Source organism: Dipodomys ordii, unplaced genomic scaffold, assembly GCF_000151885.1.
Source record: "Dipodomys ordii isolate 6190 unplaced genomic scaffold, Dord_2.0 Scaffold12, whole genome shotgun sequence".
Lineage (NCBI taxonomy): Eukaryota > Metazoa > Chordata > Mammalia > Rodentia > Heteromyidae > Dipodomys > Dipodomys ordii.
In genome coordinates this window covers 16,869,209-16,889,003 of record NW_012267228.1, presented here as the reverse complement: position 1 = coordinate 16,889,003, position 19,795 = coordinate 16,869,209, and the positions used below count along the sequence as shown (strand labels likewise).

The window sequence follows — 19,795 nt, the reverse complement described above, 5'->3', positions numbered from 1 at the left end:
TCACCCCATACCTAGCACCTTCCCTTGGTAGGGCAGGGCCTAGAAAATACATTTTTTCAGGCTAGAGATACAATGGTCTCAAATATTCTGTTCTCACTAATGACCTCAGGCAAATACCTATGTGTAACACAGCACTGAACAACCTTTACAAGTATATTTTTGTTCTGGTTGTCCCCAGACAAGAAAAAAGAATCACTGTATATGTAGTGTTGTACACAAATACTTAACCCCAAAGTTACTCTCTACAAGGGGCTCTATGGTAAAATCTCCCTTTCCCCAGGGGTGCCCGAGTGCTGGCTGGAAGGGGAGACTGCCAGTAGCTGGGGGCTGTGAGCATCCAGCAGGGATTTCCTTCCTCGTAGCTCTCGCCCTCAGCCACCATGTAGCCAGGCGTAGAGGTTTTCCCAGGTCTACAATGCGTGTGCCTGCCAGCACAGCCCAACAGTTTCTTTTCTGCCCTAGACCTGGTCTGCAGTCTTCTCCCTGTAACCCTGGAGCTGTGCTCTTGTGCTTGTAGAAGCTGTCTTGTGGGTAGGGCCTGTGATGCTGTTGTAGACCAGACCTGCTTCATTTGCAGCAGTTCTTCAAACCTGTGGTCTTGGGCTTGTTGTTGCTACCCTATGTTATACATTGTTTTATCGTTGTGCCTACATCCTGCCCCTTACCCTTGTCAGCAGCCTGGTCTTGTACTGAGTTTACACTGCCATGACTTGTATAACCAGGCAAGGGTCCTTTGTACAGATTTGTTAATGTCACGGTGAACATCATTTTTCTTCTTTTTGTGCTGGGGCTTGAACTCAAGTCACATCTCTACCTTGGTTTTATGCTGGTTAATCGGAATCTTACGGACTTTTCTGTCCAGTCTGGCTTGTAACCTTGAGCCTTATATCTCAACCTTGTGAGTAGTTAGGATTACAGGTATAAGCCCCGAGTGCCCAACTACAATGAACATCTAGGAATACCTGTGCATAACTCTGACACATTAAAGAGTGATGGGCTGGGAAGGTGGCTCAGTGGTAGAGTGCTTGCCTTGCATGCACTAGGCCCTGGGTTCGATTCCTCAGCACCACATAAGCAGAAAAAGCCGGAAGTGGCGCTGTGGCTCAAGTGGTAGAGTGCTAGCCTTGAGTTCAGGCCCCACAACCAACAAAAGAAAAAAAGGGTGAACGCCAGTGTACACTCCTAGTGACACTGTAGTTTTGCTTGCTCTCTTCAGAGTGGCACCTAGGTACCACGACTGGGTACTTTTACTGCCCACACGAAGTGGGGGTACTCTCCTGCCCCAGCCCCACGCCTCTCCTGTCCTTCACCAGACTGACCAGGCAGACAGACCCGCAGACGCCCTTTCTTCCGTGGCATTGTACTTATGGGTCTCTGAGGATAAAATGTGACTTGGGTTGCCAGGAGCAACAGCAGAATTGCCCCAAATCTTGCATGTCCCCCATGGACACGCCCTCTAGCCGTAGCCGGCATTCTGCTTTTGACTCCTGGTGTTGGAGCCCTGCTGCTGCATCACAGCGCTATGTACCGCGTGCTCAGGTAGGCTGTGGAGCTCAGTGCCCTTCCAGTGGGCAATTTGATACAAACTTTTTTCCTCTCCCCTAGATTATTTGCAGGTGTCTTCCCGCGAATGGCAGCCATCAGCCTGGGAGGTTTCATCTTTCTGGGTGTTTATGACCAGACCCGCAGCTTGCTGTTACAAGTGAGCAGAAAGAGCCCGTGACGCAGGGGTATAGCTCGCATGCTTCCGTGGAAAGGGTGTGCTGCAGACCTGCCTTTCGCTGAGTGGCTGTAAAGCCCAGTGCCGCTAAGACTGTGACACTGAACGAGTCATCCACGGGGCCGTGTGGGGTTGTCAGCAGCCAACTAACTGCCAGAATGAGGGAACATGGCCATGGCGGAGCCCTGAGACCCCTCCACCTCCTCAATAAACACACACACTTGTTACTGCTGCGGCCAGTCCCTTCAGAGCTTTCTTTTGACCAGTATGTGATCTTCCATTTCCTTTGGGGGAAATCACTAGAAGGCAGATGCTTTCACTGACGAGAATGGCACATTGTGCATGTGGGTGTTTCTCCCCGGGGTTAGTTTCTCTTGTGTGAGCTGGCAGCTTGACTGGGGAACGAATGACCTGTGGGTCGGTGCGTTGTGCACGTTCACGCTGCACGAAAGCCCCAACAGGGAACAGGTCACTTTGTCACTGTGGCTTTTGCGCCCTAGGTGTGACGTCAGTAACCAGCTCCAGCTATTGAAAAATGAGGTGACATCTCAGGAATCTAGCAGTGTTGTTTTATGTCTGTCCTTTGTGTAAGTTCTTTGCATTTTGTAAGGGAAGGGAGTCTCTAGAATGATTGATAGGAAAAGGTAATTAACACTTATAAATGAACCTTTATTAAAGACACTTCAATGCCATTGTTAGACACTTCAATATTTTACATGTTTCTCAATGTACATTGTACCAAAATTTCTATAAATAAATAACTTTGTACATAAAAGTAATACTTCCTTTTTCACATTGCCTCTCAGAAGCAGCAAATTCACATATCTTGTGGAAGTAACATTAGTTAACTGCTGGGAACAGCATGTTCAATGTGCTTACCTTTACGGACAGTGACCTCCGACAGCAAAGCTGGACAAGGGACCCGTCGTCAGTTCCTCCTTCCAGCCCTCTGGCTGCAGGAACTTGCTTTCTGACATTTTAAGGACCTTGGTTGGTTCAATGTAATTTTTACTGAATTTTACGTTGGCACGAGATGGGTAGGTCTCAAAGTGCAAATAAACAGCCTCAGGTCTAGAGCCGAGAGCCCAGCTCCCTCTGCATGAGGGAGGGGTGGGGGCAGGCCTGCTCCTCAGTAGAAATAAGCTAGCCCTGAAAAGTGACAACTCTGTCCTTGTTATTCCTGGTATAGCATTTTATTAGCAGAGCTAAAAGCTATTGAAAAAAAATCCACAGGTACCAACACCAGCAGCCTCTACCTTAATAAAAACTCTCAAATGACAATCCAAGGCTACTGACTGACAACCACGTTTACTTGTATCACCAAATGAGCTGCGAAGGCGGCAGGCAGGCAGCGCTTGATCGTTCTGACCCATTGCTCAGGGTGGATTAATAACCCTCATTCTCCGCTCTAAAGGGAGGATTAAATCTACAAGGAGGAGGGGTCTTCGGCTGCCCACACGACCCACACACACATTTCAGGCAGGTTGTGTCTGTGGGTGCTGCTGCACACAAAAGCAAGCCACAGACTTACCGACCTTCCCACCCTGCCAGGAAACAAATGCAGTTGTTCACCTCTAAATTTCAGCCACGCGTTAAGGCACCAGAACTATTTCTTGACCCTCCTCAAAATCTGACAGCAACCTGATATGAAAAAATAATATTGTCAAAATTGTATAATTCTTTTGTTAACCATGCACTAAAGATTAAAATAGCCTCTGTAAAAGATATATAATATATATGAAATCTCTGAAAACTCTTATGTACAATGGTATCAAATACTTTCTGCCTTTGTACACAACCTCTTGCATTTCTGTGCTGCAGATGCGAATCCTGTGAGCAGCTGCCAGCCTCCGCAGGAAGTAGGAACTATGTACAGATGACGCTTGAACTCAAGCTTCCTCTGCTTCTCACCTCCTTCCTGCACACACAGGCACAGGAGCTGAGGTAGGAAGCCTAGCTTTTCGGGGCCAGTAGCAATGGTCCCCTCCGTTTCCCAGGGAGCTGTCCTGTCAGTGGTGTAGACTGAGGGCTGGAGTCACAGGCCTTGAGGTGGCCGTTGGAAACAAGCAAGTGCTGGGCTTCACTGGGGACAGCAGGGAAGCCCGAGGGGGCGTCCGTGAGGTCCGGGCTGCCCGAAGTTAATGTAGATGAAGGCTGCAAGTCTGTGGAGTCTGGTTCATACAACCTTGCTAAAGTCCACGAAGAATCCCCTAAAAAAAAAAAAAAAAAAAAGCATGTGCGTCAGGGTCTCTGAACTAGCCATGCAAGTGGCTCCCAGCCCAGCTGCCAGCAGCTCCTCAGGCAAAATTACCTTTTCTATCCAGAGAGGCCACTGGCTGCTGCTTCACAGATGGCAGCATTCTGTCATGGTTACTGGGGTAGAGGGGCGCTGTGCAGTCAGTGAGAGCGCCGTCAGCAGGCCCACTGTGAGGATGGTGTGGAGAATGCTCTCGGTTAGTCAGCCTGGGCTCCTGGCCACTTGGCGTACTTGGCTGTGCAATGTCTCTAGACACAGGCTGAGGAGAGGCTTGTTCCTTGGAGTAGCTGTCCAGCTCAGGGTTGCAGTCACTACACACAGCAGGGCTACTGGGTTCTGAAAGACAAGGCCAGAGGCGGCTCAGAACCATGGCCAGTGGCATCTCTGTCCATCTCCCATCCCACAGGCTGCTTCCCTCCTCCCCCGGAAGGGGAGCGTCCTGTCTACTCCCCATGTAGCACCCATTCCCACAAGAGCTGGTGCACAGAAAAGGCTGCAGTAAAGAACAGTGGGCTGAAATGGGACTCAGAATGTAAGCGTGCTCTGGCAGTCTCCAGGGAGGTACGCTGCAGGGTTACATGAACTATGAACGAGTCAAAATTTAGGCTTAAGGCGGCTCTGTGATAGAGCGCTTGATCAACATGTGTGAGGCCTTGGGCTACTCTCTTCTGTAGCTCCCCAACATTTTCTTATTAAAGATAACAAAAGGAAAATACACTCTCAGGCTTACCATACCACAGACTTCGCATAAAATCTCTTTCCACTAGTAGGTCAACCCCATTGGACTAAAGAATGTCCCAAGAAAGCAGCTCTTACCCATCTTGTGTGCACCATGGGTCCCACTGACTTTCTCCACCACTTTCCACGGCTCTTTATTATATCCCACGCAGAGCCTGGGCTGTCTACACGCAAGGCCATGAATGCTGACCTCTGGAAAGAGGCTTGCATCTCTCAGACAGACACCTGCAATGGAGCCCCCACAATCAGTGAGCCCCACGAAGGGAAGAGGCAAAGCTATGACAACAGTCTCGTCTCATATATCTGCTTCAGTACACTGGACTATGCCATCACGAGGCCCTGCAGAGAGCATGTTTCCTAATGTCTACCCAGCGGACGGGCTTTCAGCATTCAAATAAACCTTTACAGCTCCAGATGACTGCTTGGAGTTCCCCACCATCCAAAGTAGCTACTTCACCCTCTTGAGAACTTTCCACTATGAAAAGTAGAAAGCAATGTAAGCACACAGTGCTCAAGTCCCTTACAAAATGATGCAGTATGTTCTATTTTAAATAGAACCTACCTACATCATCGGATAGTGATCTCTTCTTGTAATATGGCATTCTGTATTGTTTATAGAGAAAAATGGTTTTTAGAAAAGTTCTGTATGTACTCAGTGCAGACACAATTTTTTTCCTGAATATTATGATGTGTGGTTGACTGAACACAGGCTCACAGACGGTGTCTGCGCACCACCGAATTGCTGGAGCGTGCTTTGGAGCAATCATGCACAGCAGTCCTCCTTTACCTTGGTGGGAGATTTAGTGCTGAGCCCAAGATTGTGACTCCCTGGGGACACAGCTGTACAAAACAGGGCACGTTGAAATCAAGACAACAGGATGTGTCAACCACACAACCTCGTTTGCCACACGGGTACCCTGTCCTATGGAGTCACTGCAGACCTCTCTGCATCACTGTTCAAGGCCTTACCATTGCTCTCAATGTGCCCATTGGCCTGATGGGCAGCCTCGGTCCTGAGCACAGTTTCCTGCCTGTCAGAAAGTGTCCCCTGAGAAGACAGGTAGCTCGGAACATCTGGTGGCACAATGGTTTCATCTGCAAGGAGAAAAGACAGTGAAATGAGGGCAGCAGTGACAGATGCAGACACACATTACTGTCAGGCCAGAACCAGGGTCCCCCCAAAGCTGGCCACCAAGGCTGTGCAGAGAGGCGGTATGGAATTGGTGTCAGAGACTCCCTGGAGCCTGCTTATCCTTCCTTCAGCCCCAGGGTGTACAAGCATGACAGTCAGATGTCTGAGCCTCAACAGATGGGGGTGGGGAGATGGATCTAACAAAAGCACGTTGTGAGGTGTTACGAACAACCTCCACGTGGCAGTAAGCACAGTCCGAGTACGCATCAAAATAACCAAGGAGACAGACCGGAAGCAGGTGTCACCTGGCGCCTGTATGGAAAGTTAAGTGGTAGCCACGGGATGAAAGCCCCAGCTCTCCAGGAGACGGGGATGTGAATCTGCTGAGAGCCTGGACACTCCCCCATGTACACCCTGCCTTGCACACACACCTGTCTTGCACACACACCACTCTTCCCCTGCAAGCCCAGTGCACCCTGCTGCAGGACCTGTGTTGGTGACACTGTACTCCTCGCTCTTCTTCCTGGTTTGGTAGATGATGCACACCCACACCAGTGACGTCAGGACAATGCTGCACACCACTGCAATGGTGAAGATACCCACGGTGGTCCCGTCCTTCCTGCAGCCAGGGGTGGGTAGGATGCTCAGCTGGCTGTGCGCTCGCTCCGTGCCTAGGGTATTGGACATCTCGCAAGTGTAGCGGCCCGCATCCTCCGCTACCACATTCTGAACAACTAGCAGCTGGTTGCCTGGGGTGAAGTGGTGCCTCTCAGTCAGGCTCAGGGGAAGGTCCCCCTTGAACCAGGTGATGCGAGGTGTGGGGCTCCCAGTCGCTTTGCACTGCAGGGCCACTGTCTCTCCCACAGACACCACGCGGTCCTCCAAGGGCACTGCCAAGGATGGGGTCTCTGCAAGAAGTGGAGACTGGATATTTATTCTGTGCGCCTGTGTTACGGACAAGGGACAGTCCCACCTCCTATCAATCCAATGCCACCTGGGATCACTTATCAGAGTGGCAGGATTTTCAGAAGGCCTTCTAACATCGCCACACTACCAAGAACTGTGAACTAGCCTCTGGTCATAAGGGCTCCAAACGGACCTATGACAGAAAGGCCTATATGACCCTATTCTTGACCTTTGCCCCTTGAGCTGGCAGTTCTCAAAATATGGCATATCTGAGTCTTGTCAGGACTCACTTGTTCAAGGAAAAAACCTTAGAAAATAGCCCTAAATTACACAGAAACAACACACAGCATGCTCTGTAGAGCTGTGTCACAACCTTACTTCTAGGTTCTCACGGTATTCAAGAGCCTCAGTCTCTCCCCGACACCCCACCCCTCCCTCCTGGTGTTTCAGTAGCCAAACCTAGGACAGTCAGGGTGGCGTTCGCTGAGACGGAGCCAGCCGAGTTCTGAGCAGTGCAGCTGTAAACGCCCATGTCATCTATTTTCACATCCGTGATGAAGAACACGTCATCGTCAGGCATGACATGCATGCGTCGCTCGCGAGCTGCGGGGAAATCGGTGCCTCCATCCTTCTGCCAGGCAATCTGGGGATTAGGGTGGCCGGTGGCAGCACACTCGAGGCGGGCCATGGTACCAGTCCGGATGGCAATGTCATAGGGTATTTTGGTAAACGATGGCAGAACTGAAAAACACATACAAGATGAGGTTACAAGGCCGATGTAAAGGCTGGGAAGTCTTCTGGAGAGCAGGTCTCCCATGATGCCTTGCTACCTTCCAGACATGTGTCTACCAGCACTGCCATGCTGAACCAGGGGCGCTTCTCCATGCCACAAGTGCAGAATGCCATTCACCTCTCCTGTGCTCTACACAACCCTCCTTGGGAAAGGAACGCTGTGCGTCCTGTAGCTCTTAGGCAGCCTGCCAAGGGGTCCTCACGAGTAGAGGTCTGCTGCTCACCTGCCTTAAGCACCCACCATGAAAAAGTCTGGGAGATGCGAGGATCTTGCTGTGTGAAGATGAGCCACAGAGGGGGAAGGCTAGCACACCTTGCCCCTGGGGAAATCAGCAGATAGGTGTAGATGGCATACAGGGCATGTAGAGTTAGCTTGGGATTCATGCTGACCGTGGGCAGCTCTAGGTTACATTTGCTGTCGAAGCTAGTTTGGTGAAGACTTATTTGTTGCCAAGTCTACAGGAAACCCTGAGGATGGCCTCAGAATAAGCCTAGATAGCCCGGGCAATGTGTGGTAGAGAATGTGGCTGGTGGTCTTAAGGTCTGACAGAGAAGCGTGAGCCAGCACATTTGGTGATCCGTAGGCCACCTCTGCTCCATCGGGGGTTCAATGATGGTTCCTGCTTCCTCCTTACCCCTCTACCCAGCGAAACAGCTATCCTGAAGAAAGCTGCCTTGGTAGGCTCTAAGTCTGGTTCCTGAATAAGACAAAAACCTCACACATCTTCCTGACATTACTGCCAAGCTAGGAATTCACTCTGGCCCTGCTGTCCAGGCCTGCAGAGGGGCGGGGACCAGGCCCCACTGGGGGCGGGGGCTGGCCTCTGGCTCACGGCTACTCAAGCAACAGCTTCCTCCGGATCCAAAGATGCATGGAGGCTGGAAAGCCAACCTCTGGGTGCATGCGGGACAATAAACAGGTAAAAATATGAGGTTTAAATTCACAACTCCACTATCGTCATGACTAGAGACAACTAGGGTTTTTAAGTCACCTGCAGCTTAAAAAAACAATGATCAATCTGTAAAACTTCTTGTGAGGCAAACTCAGATTGTAAGATTCAAGTCCCAAAGAAGCCATGTGTCAGCTGCCTCGCTGATCTCTACATTGGCAACTGGGCAGCGAGGATGTGGTTCAAAGGCATCTTGCACAAGCACAAACAGGAGGCATTTCCTACCATTCACAGTGAGCCTGGCCTTGTGTGAGTAGGTAGAGCCAAAGTGGTTGGTGATGACACACTGGTAGCGGCCCTCGTGCCCGAAAGTGACTTGACGGAGGTGCAGGATGGTGGTGTACTCCATCACTTCCCCGTCCTGCGCACGGACGTGCGCGAAGTTCTCCATGTCCGCGTTGGTCAGGACTTCATTGTCCTTCTTCCAGGCAAAGGTCATAGGGGAGCTGCTGCTGCTGGCTGCTGAGCACGTGAGCCGGATGTCCTTGCCCACCACAGCCACAGTTGTCTCCGGCTGGGTGATGATCTGTGGCTTTGGGAAGTCATCTAGGGGAAGAAGGGGCAACAGTAAGATGCCAGGCTCTTCCTACACACAGGAACCAGCTGCTGCTCAGGCTAGCAAGTGACTGGGTCAGATGCTGAGCAGCATGAGATGGTCCCTGTGCACGGTCACCTACCCTGTGGCTATCAGGCCTCATCCATTCCCGGATGAGCCAACCAGCATTTCCTAAGACAGTGATGCTGGCTTCACACTGAACACAGAGGCATTGCAGTCATGGCTGCACAGATCATACTCTGAGGATTTGGGTGTTAATTACTTCAGAATGCCTGGACTTCCAAAAATCTGTACCTCCACTCAAATAATAAAAACACCCACAAAAATGGCCATAATCTCCGATTTCTGAAAAGTCAAATGCTTATTACAATCCATGAGTACTGCATCAAGATGACTCAATCTCAAGAAGGAAAGTCAGCTCTATGGTGCTTCCACTGAGGGCAAGGTGAAATTCCATTTCTCTGTCCCTGGTCTATGACATGAAGCCCTGCAGGTAGCATCCACTGAAGGATACACGTGTTCAGAGCTCCCTAAAATTCCCAATAAAAGACGACTGTCACTGGGCTCTGTTTGGCAGCAACCCAGAAGATTCTCCCATGAAGCTACACTCGTCTGACCTTATGGAGTATGCTCAGCTGGCATCACTCTACCTATCACCAGGCATGTGATAAAACAGGCTGCTAAGGTTAACACCGTTGTTGAGGTGACCACAGACAAGAGGGACAAACAAGAGTCCAGCTGGCCAAAACACCCAAAGGAAAATACGGTGAAGGAGATGCCAGTAGCAAGCTCTGAAAATGTCCAACAGCTGGACACAGTAGTTCATACCTATAATCCTAGCCATTCAGGAGGCTGAGATTGGGAGGAACACAGTTCCAAGTCCAGCCTAGTCAAAAAGTTGACAAGCTGCCTCTGTCTCAACAGAAGCTGGGCACACACCCGTCATCCTCGCTGCCGCAGAAAGCATAGATAAGAGGATCGCGGTCTAGGCAGGCCCAGGCAGAAGGCAAGAACAAATCTCAAAAATAAGGCGATCGAAAAAGACTGGAGATGCTTCAGGGAGCTCTAGAAACATCTAATATGGTGGCAAAGCTGCGTGAACATTACACGATACTACCGGGAGCTACCTTGTATTGATATGTGCTCTGGCCTACGCGGGCACTTCGTGTAGAGAATGGGAGTCCCCACAGCCCAAGGATGCACACAGGAAGCCCCCAAGACGCAGTGGCAGGGGACATAAAGCTAGTGCTTGGTGTTCACTCCCCCTGGGGTGGGTCTGGAGGGAGGCCCGCTGCCTGCCTCGGAAGGGGGCCTGTGGGGGAGGTGCGTGGATGTGTGCATGGAGGACACTCCTGTCTCTTGCTGCAGGTCCGCAGGGAACCCAGACTGTTAGGTGCCACCTACTCAGGACTGCCACAGGGATTCCAAGGCTTGGGCTGCGGGCCAGCCTGGCAGGTCCTACCCCACCACCCCCACCCCTGTTGTAAGGCTGGCCCTGCCCCTGGCCACAGTGACCATCAGGAACAACTCGACATTCATCTCTGTCTCCATCTTCTGGGCCAGGAGGCTGTCGTCCCTGTCCAGGCTAGCCTGTGTCCTCATCTGCTTGGCATGTTCTGAGCTTTGCACTGACTGGCCCCTCACCCCCTCATCCTGCTCAGCACGATGCTTCATCCTGCTCAGCACGATGCTGAGGGTGCCGCGGCAGCAATGGGGAAGAAGGGAGGCTCGCAAGCTGCCCGAGCAGAGGAGAAACGGCGTGAGCGCAGCGTGGTGCCTGGTCTCCTGAGACCCACTCTTCCTGTGTTGAGCCTCTCATTTTGGGTCTGGAGAGAAACACACTGTAAAACCTCAGCCTCGAACGCTAAAGACACAGCCAAACCCAGCACCAAACCATCATCCTGTAACCATTATTCTCATCTATAGTCACCCCACTCGCACTCCCTGATTAAATGCATGTACTCCAGGAACCACATAATGAGGCGCCGCACGGCAAGTGCTGCGTGTGGTTTCAGGGGTGCAGCGCTGAGCTGTACCCGCAGCCTGCGCCCTCAGCTCCCAGGAATTATTCCCTCGTTGAGGCGCTCCTCCTGGCATCCCTGCCTTTGTGAGGGGGAAAACAAAGCGTGGCTCACCACACACGAAGCTCTCTGGAGGCACGGAGAAAAGGCTCTGGCCCTTCAGCTGCTCCGGGTGCGCACAGGTGGCCGTCACGGAGGCCTGCAGCGTCTTGCTCATGAGCCACAATGGCAGCCACTTCAGCTGACAGTCACACAGGAAGCTCTCGCTGCTGATACGGCTGAAAGACGGACAGAAGTGGGCGCTTCGCGCAGGCCACATGGGCCCGGGGCGGCGTGATGCACACAACATTCCGCTGCCCTGGTCAGTTTCTGATGCTAACGCGGACAAGCTTTTCACAAGTTCCTCTCTGGTGCTGCACAACAGCACAACAGTGTGTGTAATCTCCCTGGGGATTCTGATGAGGTGCCGCCCCGCATGGAGGTTGGGGTGGAACCACAGAATCCGTGTCTAACCAGGCCCTGTGAGACACTGGTCCAGAGACGGTATTCGCAGCACCAGTGCCCACATGTTGCCCTGATTCCAAGGCTGCCACTGCGTCTGTGCCCCCGGGGACACCTTCGAACCTTTGGCCCCAGATGCATCTGACAATGACAAAAGCACTGTCTGGTTTTTCCACTTTTCTAACAAGCCACGTACAGCTTCCAAACTCAACCTGAGACTTTGATCTAAAATCGGCAGCAAGTTCAAAGAAGTCTTCTTGTCCTGTATGGCTGTTAGGTTTTTCATTTGGCCACACCACATGCCTTTACTTCAAACAAGCAAGCCTCACTACCATCCTGCCTCTCGCTCGGATATTCAGGTCTCCTCCGACGAAGGAGGTGGCAGAATTCAGCCCTGCTCTCCGAGCAGCGCGTACTGGGTACGTGCCACTGCCCAGGGATCATGAGAACACAACTCGGTTTTGGGGAACTCCAACCAAAACCAAGTCTTACTTTCCTTTCCATTTCTCAGCAACCGAGGACAAGCTTTTCAAACGGGAATGAGAACAGCCATCTGAGTGGACATTCTTCCCTTGGGAGTCACTTGAAGGTTAGGCACCTGGCGTTGAACCGCCTTCATCCTGGAGGACCTCAAGGCTTGATCAAGAGAATAATGACTGGCCCAAGGTAAAGGACAAGATGGAGAAAGGGGATGTGCAGCCTCTCCTGCCATGAGCTGCCCCCCGCAGGTGTGGCATGGTAAGAAACGCTGTACACCATGCAGGCATTCGTTACACCACAGGATGGGCTTGTTTCTCTCCACCTCCCTCTGGCCTCCTGATGAGCACTGAAACCAAGAGCCGGTGTTTTTCTATTTGACAAGCAGGCAGCATCTGAAGCCTGTGCCATTGGGACATCGCTGAGATGGCGGAAGGCCATTGCTGCTACCCATGAGAAGCAGCGGTGGCTACATACAGGGAGGGAAACACGGCAGGAATGAGCTGTACGTGGCGGTGGGACGGCTCTGCCAGGCCTGGTGAGGTGCTGCCAAAAGTCTCTTGGGCCCCAACCAAAAGGGGGTTAAATAGGACAGCCTAGAACAAGAGGCCGGGCCATCTCTGTGACACTGAGGGCAGCTCACCAAAGGCACAGGAACAAATCAGGAAAAAGAAATTTGGCTTCAGTTGTTGATCAAATGTGTCTGGAAAGAATCAGGCCTTGTACCACATTTGGAACATCTTCTGGGCCCAGCTCTTTGAGGATGTCCCGTCCTCTCATCCCAGTTGAAGCCCACCTTGGACAGGGCCCAATACCAGTAAGAATTTGGGGACTTCGAGTGGAGAGGGTTTCCTACGGAACGGAAGGCTCAGTGACAGGAAGCCAGCCCGTAGTGAGGACACTTGCTTCCCTGACCACTCCACAAGTTCTACTCCAAGACCAGACTGACTGGACAGTGGGATAAGAGCAGCTCCAGGCTCTGTAGGCCCCTGCCCTGCTTTCTTCACTCTGACGGAGCGTGGCCTCTTGAGCTGCATCCACGGCTCCCACACCAGCCAGCCCAGCTCACTGCTGGCTTGCACACTGCGTCTTTATGAGTCCAACTAAAAGTGTGTTTCCAATCACTGCCGGTGGAAATTTACCCAGAGGATGACTAAGTGAGCAACACAACCTGCTGTGATCTGATGGGGAGGAAAACGACCGAGTGCCGTTGACCTGCTTCTCCCCAGCGCTAGGGCCAGTCACAGCCAGACACTTACAGGAGACCAAGGGCTGAGCCTCCAGAACAGGCACGAGCATGGAGAGCTTTGTTAAGAGCCTAAAAAGATTGTCTCTCTTTCCTCCTTTGTCCCTTATTTAAAACGTTACTGCTCTTAAGATCATTATGTGAAATCTTCAAGAACTCTACAATGAGCACTCGGGAACAGGCTCCCCATTGATCTGTTACAGTCAAAGATCACTGTACTTGCTTTATCATGGATCGATCCCAGAATCCACCTTTCTAGAATCACCAGCTCCCTTCCCTGGAATGGGAGCTACAGAGTCCTTCATATTCCATCTCGCTCAGTCAAGAACAGCTGCTGGGGCTGCAAGCGGGAAAGAGGCCCCGTGAGTTGCTGTGGACTCCCAAGCCAAGTTCCTCAGCCACTCAGGGCCATCTGCTCAGCAGTCAAAGGACGGGGACCCAGAGTTCCAGCCCACCTGCCTCAACCATGGCTACACCCACCTCCCACCCCCAACCAAAGCTGCATCAGGAGGAGCCTTAGCAACAGGATGAGGTTGGGACAACAAAGCTACCCTTCAGCCTCTTCCCAAAAGCACGGCTGGAACCCAGAGTCATACCTGAAAACTGTTTCCAGCTAAAACAAATGGGCCTGAGCCTCAGAGTCACACAGAGGAGAAAGAATATGGGTGCTGAGTACCCAGACTCCATCCTCTACCTGGTTACCTGGGAGCCAAAGGGGAAGTCTGTGGCAGGGGTACCACTGACTGCCAGGGCTTCGAGCCTGGTGTGGCAGCTGGACATCAATACCTCTGCTTGCCCAGCACACAGTTTGCCAAGCTTCAGCAAGAACACTTGTCCATGGCATAATTAAAGGAGTGAATGCCTGCTTTAAAGAAGCAGCTTTATTTCACGAGAACTGCAGTGTGCAAACTCTAGCCTGCAAGCTGCCACTGCCTGCTTCTGTCACTATGAATGTAAGCGTGCACAGCCACACCCATTCTCTTTATTACTGCTGTTTTCTGCTAGGACACAGTTGAGTAGTCATGAAGCAGACCCCATGGCCCACAAACTCCTAAAGATTTGCTAACCCCTGACCCATTGAGAGTCCCACAAGGCATTTTTCATGACAACTTAGCTAGATATTAAGGGACAGAGTTATTACAAGTATAACTGTTTCTCTTCTTGATCCGCAAGTCTCCATGGAATCCCCAGTACTTACAGCTCTTTAAGATTCTTCATCTTCACAAAGGCATCGGGCTGAACAGACCTGATTGCATTCTCCCCCAAGTTCCTGAAACAGAACACACAGACATACAGAAGAAGCCCCTTTGGAGTCAGCAAGGACAGACAGGTATTTTTTCCTAGGACAGTGGTGCTTCACAGATGACCCCCACCTCTGGCTCCCTTGGAGGGGGCTCTACTTCTTGTGTTCACACAAGCACGCAGAAACTGAGGGACAAAGCAGCATCAAGAGTCTCCTCAAAGCCAGGTGGAGGCTTCCATTAGTTGCTGGGCACCCTCCCCCTCCTCCCCAACATACAGCTGACCCTGATTCTAAGATGAAATAAAGAACCACACAACATCAGCAACAGCTCAAGACTGGCCCTGCCCTCTTCCTGCCAGGGTCCCACAGGTAACCATCCCCATAACAAAAGTGCCATTTAGTAGAGACGTTGGCTTGGCCAGGATGAAGCATACTGTGGAACTGGCAATGAGACCAGGTGTCTGTGAAGGAGCCTGGTGTATGGGTGACACAGGGCAGCAGGTGGGAGGAAGACATTTGCTCAAACGCCAATTGCATTAATGGGAGCACACCCATGGGCCATATGTTCTGTGACTGTTCTTGGCATAGGCAAAGTAAAGGCCAAAGTTGATGCTGACTTATAATGAGAAGGAAGCAGCTGGTGTTTCCAAATAGCCTGTTTCTCGGTTTACAAAGAAGCGATTAAACTGCTAGCAGGCTTCCCCAACAGGCACATTTGGCTGGCCTCTGGGTCAGGAAAGGTCTGGTAAGATACTCACAGGTGCTCCAGGCCTTCCAGCCCCGAGAATGCTCTCTTAGCCACAGACTTGATCTTGTTTCCAAAGAGACTCCTGCAGTTTCCAAACATCCAGGCATGCGTGGGTGGGGGTGGAGGGAGGGTGGGGAGAGAACACAGGATTAGGGCAGTGTCCAGGACAAGCAGGTGAAATGCTGACGAATGCTGAGATTATAGGTCTGCAGGCATCCCCTTTGTGAAACGGAATGCCTTTATCTGTATGAGAAAGTCACAGCGCTCACAGGTTGCAACTGGACACACTGGCAAGTCTCAAAAGGTCCCTTACAGTGTCAGTGGAAGGCCTAGTGTGTCTAGTCCAGGCCATCTTTCTCCAAGGACCACATAAGGGGTCAAGGGTGGGGCTGGTGGTGGCCTCAGGAGAAAGAGGACTGGTGAGGAAGCAAAGTCAGAGAACGTGGCAAAATGCTGCCTACTTCTGACAAATGCATCCTGGGGATAAAGATTCCCAAAACCAGCAAGAAAGAGAGCAGGAAAATGGACGCTGATAAAGGCAGGACGCTGATAAAGGCAGCACGCTGGCAGCTAGGATGTGACTACTGGAAGCTGTGACGTGCTCTCTCCAGCCCGCAGGAAACGCCTGCGCTGCCTGCTTCTCAAGCAAGACCCCAGGCTTTGCATGTAGCAGGTTGGAGGTTCATCAGATGCCAGGTACTTGGCTCCTCAAAGGTCAGTCTGGGAGGCCATCTAATGTCTGTATTTTTAAGACTCCTAACCCAAGGGAAGCAGCTTCTGCCTCCCCACAATTCCCATCCCAGTCTTAGCAGGAAGTATAACTGTCTTCTCAAAAGGCCCCTCCGACCCCTGCAAGGCACATGGCGGAAACTGCTCCTTCCGCTGGGATGAAACCCGCAGCTCCCATCCAAGGGACCCTAGAATGTGCTGGATGATAGCAATGAGGTTTTTTCCCTCCTTTTTATTGTCAGGGCCGCTAAAGAGCCCCAACCCCTACCCCCACAATGGGTCCCTCTGAAGCAATAGCACAGGACTCTGCCTGCCAGCAGTAAATGCAGGAGTGCGCTCTCAGTCAGCTCCGTGCACTCTTCGATCAGATGGTCTTTCAGGGCCTCTAAAGGGCCTAAAAGGGCTTGAATGCCTGCGAATTCAGAAATCAGCAGGTCTGAGATAGAACCACCAGGAGGAAAGAAGAAGAAAACCTCTGGAGAGAGCCTGTCTGGCTCAGTTATTTCCTGAGAGGGGGCGGTTCCTGTCCAAGACCCCACCAAGAATCAGAGAAAAAGCCAGTGACTAGCAGCCAGCTCTGCCTTCAGGTTGAGTAAGACTGGGACCCATGAGCAGCAACAGCAAGTACCAATCCATCCCTGAATAGAGAAAGGAGAGGGGGGAGGGGAGGGCAACCTGGGCAGCACCCCCACACAGGACCGTACTTCAACCTAATTGCAACAGGTTCCCAGGGACAAGCCGGGGCAGGGGCAGGGCTGCCGTGAGGCAGAGGCTCAGGCGTGGAGCACACAGCTAGCACAGCCCGGGGAAGGCACCAGCTGTCCACAGGCCAACTTCCGGACCGCATGCCAGGGGCCTCATGACCCCACTCATCAGGAACAGACTCCTGCTCTGGGGCCTCCATTTCAGCAGCCTCCAGCAGTCACTGAGTAATCAGGCATCAGACAATGCCTGCTCTGTTTCCTGACTCTGGAGGTGAAGGGCCAACAGGCCAGACGTTTCTCTGCCTTGTCTTTCTTTCTGAGGCAGGCTGCGAGGATATGAAAACAATCTCCTCCTGAAAGTGTTTCCACAACCTCTTGCAATCTGGAACACATATTTGAAATAAACCAAACACACAGAAACTCGGGAGGCTGTGCCCGCTCAGGCCTCTGACCACAGACACCAGCAGTGGATACAACTCATGGGCACCAAACCCTGAATGCGTCTGAGGGCGCTGCCAACTTCTACACTTACTCAGATCCCCAGGCCGAGGCACTGTGTGCTCCAGGTCCCAGTAAAAATGAACTGAACTGTTTAGAGAAATCTCCCGTAAACTAGATCCAGGAAAAAGCTGTGCTTTATTTCAGCCATTAAGTATTAGTCACGTTGACCTCTTTTACAGTGAGGGCAGGCTGTTATTTCTAATGGTGACAATAGCAATAAAACAAATTCTCAAATTCTCAATTACACAGGGCCCAGTCATCCTGCTAGTGGACTACAATGGCCCTTATCTTTTCCCAGCAGACATGGGGCATTGGGGGGAGGGGGAGGGGTGGGGACCCAACTAGTAGACCGAAGGCTCTAATCAGGCTGCCTGCCATGTGGAGACAGTGGGACTCTGCTGGAGGGATGCTCTTGTCCCGTGAGCGCATCCAGGGAAGCTGTGTCTGGCCAGATCTCCCCAGCACTGACTTGGCTCAGATACCTGGGAAGTCTCTCAAAACCTCGTGCATCTCCCAAGACTGGCTCAGTGCTTGCTCAAGCAGTCACAGCAGGCAGCGGGGTATGGATGATGGTGCCAAGGCTTTGGAGAGGAGCCATGACATGTACCAGCACCCCTCCCTGCCCCCAACTCTACAGACCATGCCCTCCCCCCCCCCGCCCCTGCAGTGTGGAGCACCGCCCAAGCAAGAAGCCTCGCCATCCACCGCCACATAATCCCTTCCCACAAGCCTGCACGAACTCCACCCTCATCCTCCTGAGCAATGTCCTGGAGAGAAGTGGAGCCAAGGGGCTACACCTGAACCCCCTGGCCTGCACAATTTACTAGGGTCTTCTAATTAAACGTCTCAGTTGGTTTCTAGCAATTCTCTCATGCTGATCGTGTAGCTGTGCAAGCCCCCAGCAGGTGAACACCAGAGGCGCAGGTGACTATGGCAGTGGAGAAGTGAGTGGGCTTCAACTAGGAAGAAAAGAACAGGCAGGAGTCTGTGAATACCGTCATGGTGACAGGAAGCTCCAGCTTGAAGAATCAGCCCAAATGGCCAGCCGGTGGGAAGGATGAAGGCGGGGCCACAGCCACGCATCTCACACTCTGAGGCTCACTTTACCCTTCTCAGAAATATATTTACTTAGGCCTGGTCTCCTACCCAGGCTCCTGAGCAACTCAGTAGAGGCAAGAGCTTCTTCCCTTCCCCTTCCCAGCTCTCAAGCTGGTCAAAGGCAAACCCTGGGAAGATCACAGAGGACTGTCCTCTCCAGCTGTGGACTACCCTCCCGTGTACTTCCCAGGAGACCCCAGTGGACTTGGCCCAGAGTCCTTGGATGGGGCAATACCATGTGATGGCCGCTTCCCCCAGCGCAGCAGAGCTACGGGGCTTTCCTGACAAAATGCTAAGGAGATGGAAGGGGCGAGGGGATCGAGGCTGCTTCTCACTCATGCACGCATGCATGCATTCATTCAGTTTCAGAGACAGGATTTCTGTATGTAGCCCAGCTGCTCCACAGCTCCCTATGTAGCCTATGCTGGACTTGAACTTAGAATCCTCCTGCTTCAGCCTCTTAAGTATCAGGATCACAGCATGACCACCACACCCAGCTTGGGTTCTCACTGCTCATGTTTACTCAACACTTATGCTATCCAAGCCCAGCAGATTTAATGAGAGCTAAAAATCAGGATTTGCTTTGCTCTTCCCTTTGCACGAGCCAGCTTTCACACATCACCACAGAACACCAGTTCTGTGACTGTACATGGGGTCACACACCTGTAGCTGCTGTCAGATTGCGTTCAGCTATTTCCTCTCTCCCTCTCCCTCTGGGTTACTTAGAATCCAAACTGCATGTACCGCATCATCGTATTTCAAGAAGTCCCTCCCCCTGCCTTTTTGCAACATAACCATGATGTCATCACACTTAAGCCAATGACTATACATCTTCACATATATTCAGGAATACTTATTATTGTCCCAGTTCCCCCAATTGAGTCACGTCTCTTCTCTCTTTTCCCTATACACGCAGAGCCTTCAGCCTCAGGTGTGGGCTCCGTGGGGCCGTGGAGCTGTGGCTAAGACCCTGCACTGACAAGTCCTCGGGGGTCTTGGGCTAGGACAGCGTGGGAAGCACATCTCAGTGGAGCGTGTGTCAATGTGACATGAGTGAAAGGGCAAGGTAAGGCTCGGTTCAGGCTCAGAACTGCTGAACCAAAAAGCCGCCACCAGGAGATGACACAAGGTAAAGGAGCTTAACTCATGCAGCTCTGCGTGTCCTGCAGAGAACATGGCAGTGCCATCTACTCTCCCCTGCCTCACGCAGCAGCTGCAGGGGAGGCTTGAAGTGACTGGAGGCTCACAGGCTCTGCACCCAGAAGGATGGCTCCAGCCTGGCGTTCCTCTTGTCACCAACAGGCCTGCTCTGTCTGAGCTTAGGGTGCATGGGTTAACGGTATGCCTGACAGGGGCTAGGAAGAGGAATGCACAGAGCATCTGACACACTGTAGGAGGCAGGAATGCTCTAGAAGAAATGTAATCCTCAAAGCCAAATGGCTTATTCTTAGCACCTTTCTTTTTATTTTATTTTAT

At 51.8% G+C, this 19,795-nt stretch overlaps 2 protein-coding genes across 4 annotated transcripts in view; one reads left to right on the top strand and one right to left on the bottom strand.

Moving 5' to 3' along the window:
* Slc25a26 (solute carrier family 25 (S-adenosylmethionine carrier), member 26) overlaps positions 1–2,499 on the top strand; it is an 89,586-nt gene extending 87,087 nt beyond the window's left edge. For all 3 annotated transcript variants that reach the window (XM_013010469.1, XM_013010471.1, XM_013010468.1), the window contains one exon: positions 1,606–2,499. In XM_013010469.1, the coding sequence (XP_012865923.1) occupies positions 1,606–1,723 (118 nt within the window). In that variant the 3' untranslated portion in view covers positions 1,724–2,499. The remainder of the gene's footprint in view (positions 1–1,605) is intronic.
* Lrig1 (leucine-rich repeats and immunoglobulin-like domains 1) overlaps positions 2,369–19,795 on the bottom strand; it is a 129,555-nt gene continuing 112,128 nt past the window's right edge. Inside the window, exons 13-22 of the mRNA XM_013010367.1 lie at positions 15,298–15,369; positions 14,495–14,566; positions 11,187–11,350; positions 8,721–9,041; positions 7,213–7,494; positions 6,336–6,755; positions 5,685–5,810; positions 4,794–4,940; positions 4,032–4,313; positions 2,369–3,930 (exon numbers count right to left, since the gene is read on the bottom strand). Of these exons, the coding sequence (XP_012865821.1) occupies positions 3,674–3,930; positions 4,032–4,313; positions 4,794–4,940; positions 5,685–5,810; positions 6,336–6,755; positions 7,213–7,494; positions 8,721–9,041; positions 11,187–11,350; positions 14,495–14,566; positions 15,298–15,369 (2,143 nt within the window). The 3' untranslated portion in view covers positions 2,369–3,673. The remainder of the gene's footprint in view (positions 3,931–4,031; positions 4,314–4,793; positions 4,941–5,684; positions 5,811–6,335; positions 6,756–7,212; positions 7,495–8,720; positions 9,042–11,186; positions 11,351–14,494; positions 14,567–15,297; positions 15,370–19,795) is intronic.